This window comes from Nematolebias whitei, chromosome 19 (genome assembly GCF_014905685.2).
Source record: "Nematolebias whitei isolate Nwh7 chromosome 19, NemWhi1, whole genome shotgun sequence".
In the NCBI taxonomy this organism is placed as follows: domain Eukaryota; kingdom Metazoa; phylum Chordata; class Actinopteri; order Cyprinodontiformes; family Rivulidae; genus Nematolebias; species Nematolebias whitei.
Genome location: NC_056516.1, coordinates 1,745,832 through 1,752,596, shown reverse-complemented (window position 1 = coordinate 1,752,596; position 6,765 = coordinate 1,745,832). Strand labels below are relative to the sequence as shown.

General features: G+C 32.7%; 1 protein-coding gene across 1 annotated transcript in view; it reads left to right on the top strand.

Annotated features, from left to right (window-relative positions):
* fam135b (family with sequence similarity 135 member B) overlaps nt 1-6,765 on the top strand; it is a 191,907-nt gene that overhangs the window by 66,317 nt on the left and 118,825 nt on the right. The window contains exon 4 of the mRNA XM_037693577.1: nt 6,623-6,693. Within this exon, the coding sequence (XP_037549505.1) occupies nt 6,623-6,693 (71 nt within the window). The remainder of the gene's footprint in view (nt 1-6,622; nt 6,694-6,765) is intronic.

Sequence of the window (6,765 nt, the reverse complement as noted above, 5' to 3'; positions counted from 1 at the left end):
ATAAAGGACTTGGAAAAATTCAAATAATCCAATGAAATGGTAACTTTGAGATCATCAAAATTATATTTAATACATAATTGTTAAAACATTAGTCTGGTGAACGGATGCTTTAACTATGACAGCTTATGCTGACTTAGAACCGAAAATATATAACGTTGTTGATTTGATTGATCCAGGTTTTCATCCGAAAATAGAGGATTGTGATTATTATAGTGAAAAACAATTTAATGATATCAGTTTGACAAAGCCTGGTTTTTCTATAATTCATTTCAATTGTAGGAGTATAAATGCAAATATTTCCAAGATAACAGATTATTTAAAACAATTAAATAGAACATTTACAATAATAGCATTGTCTGAGACATGGTTAAATGATGAAAATATAATTAATGCCCAAATTGATGTGTACGGATTATATAATATTAATAGAAATAATAAAAGAGGTGGTGGTGTGGCTTTATTGGTCAATAGTGCAATAAAATGTAAATTAAACAGGGAAATGTCAACAACTTATGAGAACTCAATTGAGATGATAACAATAGAAATTTTAAATAAAAATGATAGAAATATCATAATAAGTTGTATATACCGACCACCTGGATCGAATATTGAGTCATTCACAGATAAAATTATTGAACTATTAGATAAGAGCTGTAACAAAACAATTTTTTCATGTGGTGACTTTAATATTGATTTGGGGAAAAAAACAGATTCTAATAACATCAGTACATTTATAGACTCAATGCAAACTTTAAATCTTTACCCATTAATCTTGAAGCCAACAAGAATCACGACTCATAGTGCAACAATAATTGATAATATTTTTACAAATACAACAAATGGGGATGTGATTGGGGGTATTTTGATGAATGATCTTAGTGATCATTTACCGGTTTTTACAATTTATAGTAAGTATCAAATAAGCACAAAAACATTTCTTAAAAAGAAAAAAATAATAAATACATCCAAGCAAGCTTTGGAAAATTTGAAAAATGATTTAGCTGTACAAAACTGGGATAGTGTCTATGTTGATGATGTAAACAAATCTTATGATGTGTTTATGAATATCTTGGATGCTTTATATAAAAAAAAATGTGTACTAAATAATTACACCAAGAAGAATGTTGTTGACCAGCAGTGATGACAAATGGACTGAGAAATGCTTGTTGGAAGAAAAACTATTTGTATTTATGTTTCTTGAAATGCAGAACACAAGATGCAGAAGATAAATATAAGAAATATAAAAACAAATTAGTTGGGATTATAAGAAAACATAAGAAAGAATATTATAGTGACTTATTGAATAAAAGTAATGGGGATACGAGGGCAACATGGCGGGTCTACAAAAAAATACAGGAAAAACAGGCATTTCACAGAACTTTACAATAAATAATGAGACAATATATGATGAAAATGTAATTGTTAATGGATTTAATCAATACTTTGTGAATGTTGGAACTAGTCTTGCAACAACGATACCAAAGATGAATAATTATGGGAACTATTTAATTGATGATTATCTGGACAGTATGTTCCTGAAGGGAACTGATAAAGATGAAATAATGAATGTAGTCAATAAATTTGTAAACAAAAACTCTAAGGATTGGATGGATATGGACATGACATTCGTAAAGAACATAATGGGTCATGTAATTGAACCATTTACACATATATGTAATTTGTCCTTTACAACGGGAGTATTTCCAGACAGAATGAAGGTGGCTAAGGTATTTCCTCTTTTTAAAAATGGTGACAAATGTGTGTTTGATAACTACATACCGATATCCTTGTTACCACAGTTTTCTAAAATCTTGGAGAAACTATTCAGTAACAGACTGGACCAATTTATTGAAAAACAAAATATTCTAACTAATAATCAGTATGGTTTTAGAACAAAAAATTCAACATCTATGGCGCTTATGGGCTTTATGGAACAAGTAACTACTGCGGTTGACCGTAAACAATATTGTGTAAGTGTGTTTGTTGACTTGAAAAAGGCATTTGATACTGTTGACCATAATATTCTTTTTGATAAATTATACAAATATGGTATCAGAGGTTTAGCTTTACAATGGGTGTGTAGTTACTTGAAAAACAGGAGACAGTTTGTACAGATGAATGATGTGAAATCGGATCACTGTACTATTACTTGTGGAGTTCCTCAAGGATCCGTACTTGGCCCAAAGTTGTTCATTTTGTATGTAAATGATTTGGTCAAGGTGTCTGGCCTCCTTAAATGTGTTCTTTTTGCTGATGACACAACATTTTTTTGTTCTGGTAAAAATATTGAACAGTTATTGGAGTTAATGATGACTGAGTTTGTTAAAATTCAGAAATGGTTTAGACTAAACAAATTATCTTTAAATTTGGATAAAACAAATTACATGATATTTAGTAATAGAAATAAAACTATTGATGTTCCATTTCAAATTGAAGATTCAATGATTTGTAGAGTTAATGAGGTGAAATTCTTGGGCGTCATCATTGACGATAAACTGTCGTGGAAACAACATATAAATTCTGTTAAAACGAAAATATCCAAATCTATTGCAATTTTTTATAGAGTTAGGTATCTACTAAATGATAAAGCATTGTTTTTGTTGTATAATACAATTGTTGTTCCACACTTGGTTTATTGTGTTAATGTTTGGGGAAAAGCGTGTAAATCAATTACAAAGCCTATTTTTATATTGCAGAAAAGAGTTGTAAGAATTATCACAAGAAAACATTATTATCATCCATCAAGTATTTTATTTAATCAAATGAAACTGTTGAAATTCTATGATTTGGTGGATTACAACATTTTGTCACTTATGTATAGAGCTCATACAAATACACTACCTTCTAATATTCAAATGTGTTTTGTGAAAAGATCAAGCTGTTACAATCTTAAGGGGAAAGATGTTTTTGTTAAACCGCAGTTCAGAACTAGTTTAAAGGGAAGATCTACCTTAATTCAGGGTGTTGGTTTATGGAATGACTTAGAGACATATATTAAGGAAGCCAAATCAATCTTGGTATTTAAGAAACTGGTAAAAATCAAATTGTTAAAAAATATACATGTATATGAATGTAATTCATTGAAAATGTTTGTTAATTGAAAAATTAAGCGAGTTATTTATTTGTTTTTGTTACTTACAGTAAATGTTTGTTTGAATTGTTTATTAGATAAATAAGGAGCAGACTTAATAAGATTTTTTCTTCATCTGCTGCCTTTCATTTTTTTTGTTTTCAAATTACATACATGTAAATTGTTATGTATTCTTCTTATTATAAAATGAATGAATAAATAAATAAATAAATAATTATTTAAGTATAACGGGTTCTCTCTTTTTCGAGTTAAATTTCTGCCATATGACGAGGTACTTTGAGGATTGTTTAAATCAGTGACATGAGACGTTAATTTCCTTTGACCCATCAGAATAAATGTGGTCATTTAATTAACATAATCGAAATTTAACATCAAAACATGTACATGTGATTAGCTGATCTGGTTCTGATTAATAAAACTTGGCACGCTTTACTAATAAGACATTTCTGAATGCATCTGGATTACTGGCAAAATAGAAGAGTTTTAAAGGAAGGAATGAAGAGAAAAGATGGGTAAAAGGGGGTGTCTGTTCGGACCAGGATGGCACGCTCCTTTCAACACCAGCTCAAACCTCCGGTACACTTAGCGCGTCACGACTCGTTACCTTTGCAGAAATGAATCAGCTCCGGTGTCGGGTCCATTTCAACGCTACCTTCCAGCATCTCCGGTAAGAGCGGCTGGCCATCGTCAGGAGTCGTGTCTTTTACTCCGTTCAACAAACACGCTCATCTCCCGGGTGGATACACAGCAAGCTGTGAGTCCGTCAGAAGTTCCACTCAGGAGTGGAAGACTCCATCAAAAACTCAGAAGACTCACCAGACCCCCTCTCGACTAGAAGACAGACTTGAAGACTCCACCAGAGACTAGAAGTTCCAGGAAGTGTGGACTTTTAAAGAGTTCTCACTTCCGGTCACTTCAGGACTTCCTGATTGGTTGAAACTACCAACAGGGGGTGGTTCTAGTGATGTCAGAGGGTTATTACAAGTCAAAAGGAGTGCAAGAATGTTTAGGAAGTTTTAGTACAGACAGGGAAATGTTTTGAGGAAGTGAGAAACTTTGCAGGTGCCAGTTGCTCTTATTTACTGTCTGCTAGGTTTAAAAACAATAAACTTCGTTCTAATAACTTCTTTCTGACTGTCTCTGACTTTTGACCGACATCACTACTTCTCATTCAGACAGAAGATCAAAATACATAAATACTTTGTAAATAGACATTTAACTTGATTTCTAATTTAAATGAGGAAAAAAAATCATTAATACTGTTTCACAGTTGATTTAAAATGAGTGGTTCAAAATTTAGAAATGATATGAACTAAACACACTTTAATTATGAAGATATTGTAAAATAGTAATGATAATATAAAAAGAAGAGTGTTCTTTCAATTGATTACTTCAGGATACAATTAGACAGTCTCTGGATGAGCTAATTTGTATTTCTGGATTCAAATCAATGAAATAACAGTTCCTGTCCCATGAAGGTCTTCAGAGGCAGGTTTTGGTCGGAGGCCGAGTTCACTACAGTTTCCTCAGATGATTGAGGTGGTCATTGGAGTGTTTGAATATTAATCTATGGTGGCCAAGTCCACCACTGGCTACCCCCTAGCTCCACCCATTGCACCTGGTAGTGAATAAATTTGCTCTCTCCTCTTGCCAGGATCCATCACTTTGCACAGCCTGTCATTTTTGGAAATTGTACTTTTAAACAATTTGAAAACTTAAAGATGAGTTTATTTAAATGATAGAGGTGGTTAGTTTACTCATATATATGGCGGTGCTCATCTTGGATTTTGACTTGGCAACCCAAATTTGAAAATGATTTTTCTTACACCTAAATGCAGCCACACACCAAAATGGAAGTTGGTACCTCAATTATTTTTCAAGCCATTGTGCTCAAAACATGTACAGATGGACAGACGGAGGGTATTTCCAATTCCCTCACTTTGCTCTGCAATGGGGGACAATCAAACGTGCTCACTCTTGAAGTAGAGATCATCAAAGGTAACTGACTATTCCATCATGTTTTTTAATGCACCCTTACAAAATGTCTGTAGAGAATTGTCATGGTATGAATACATGTACCATCACACCCCTGCTTCTACTAGGTTATCTCTTGTGACTTCTAATTTCAGACTATTTATTTAATGTAGACGTTTATACGGACGATTGGAGACAACAGAGCTTTTAACTAGAAGACCTCCCTGAGGCTTCCTCCTCATTAACCTTCCAGAGGTTATCTGCTGCTCACAGCTCCATTTAGTACAGATACAAAAAGCCTCTTATTTCCCCTGTGTACTCCCAAATATAAATCCATTCAATATGAGCATCAGCATTCAACTAAACTGCTAAGATCTGTACTTTCAAAATTCATGTTTGTAAAGATTGTCTCACAAGACATGAAAAAAATCAACTATTAAAGCTTCCATAAAAATTTGCCTTATTTTAATCCCACCATTTAAAAGCATTTTGCTGCAACCATATTCAGTTTGGAAGGAAGATGATGGACGAAGATGGAAGGCCAAAACGTTTCAGCACAAAAAAAAAAAAAAAAAGAAATTGTCCAGATGACCTGACTGAAAATTGTTGGATTTTATACATGGATTATTGAGCATGGACTTTGGTGCACATTTAGTTTTGATTAATAGCTGCTCATAGTTTTTTTTTCTTACTAATTATTATCAACATCTATGCCTTTTTGTCGTAATACACTTTGCACATGGATATAACTCCGTTTCGTTTAGTCAACGGCACATGAAAAGAAAGCTTAAAGTAATAAAATACACAAAATGACAGAACAAATAAGTACATTTGGTTCTTCCCTGCAGGTTCTAAAGAGCCAGTTCATGGTCAGATAAATATGAAGATGCTCAGTGACCTAAACAAGCATCTAATACTGACATTTTATTAGTGCTAAATTGGAAGTGTTTCATATAGTTTAAGAAAGACAATCAAAAAAGGTGCAAATATATTTTCATGCAACTTTTGACAATCTTACTGGCTGCAAATATCTGGTCATGCAATGTAACCCAATGTAGCAATTCCAGTTTTTACTCTGGTCTTGATTGCAGACAGTTTGAACTTATGTTTCAAGTTTAATGCAATACATTTAATTTGTTTGTTTACAAGTATTCTTACATTTCAGGCACTGTCCATGAGCTCAGGGGTAATTTGAAACTCGTAATGAGCTAAAAACAGAAACAATTGGTTCTGAGAATGTTAGGAGATATTTCTAAACTTGAAGTTGTACAATAACTTGATCCACATAAGAGCCTTTGGAAGTTTAATGATAAAACATTCTGCATGTTGAGATGAAGTGATATAAAATTAAAGAAACTACGTTAACAAATTTCTTTATTTATTGGTAAAAAAAAAATTAAAAAAATAAAAATAGCAAAATGCAGAACCAATATTTGTGTTGGGCTTGTATAATTTTGATGATGTAACTTCACTAACTAAGCCTACTTTCATGCATTATGTACTTTGTAGTTTGTTTTCATGGTTTTATGTTTATTGTGTTTGAAAACTTTTTTGCAGGTGGAGGAAGCTTTGAGTGAGGTGGACTTCCATCTGAAGTTGGATCTTCACTTTACTGACAATGAACAACAGTAGGTTTTTTAGCGGTTCCTCACTTGTGTGTGTGTGTGTGTGTGTGTGTGTGTGTGTGTGTGTGTGTGTGT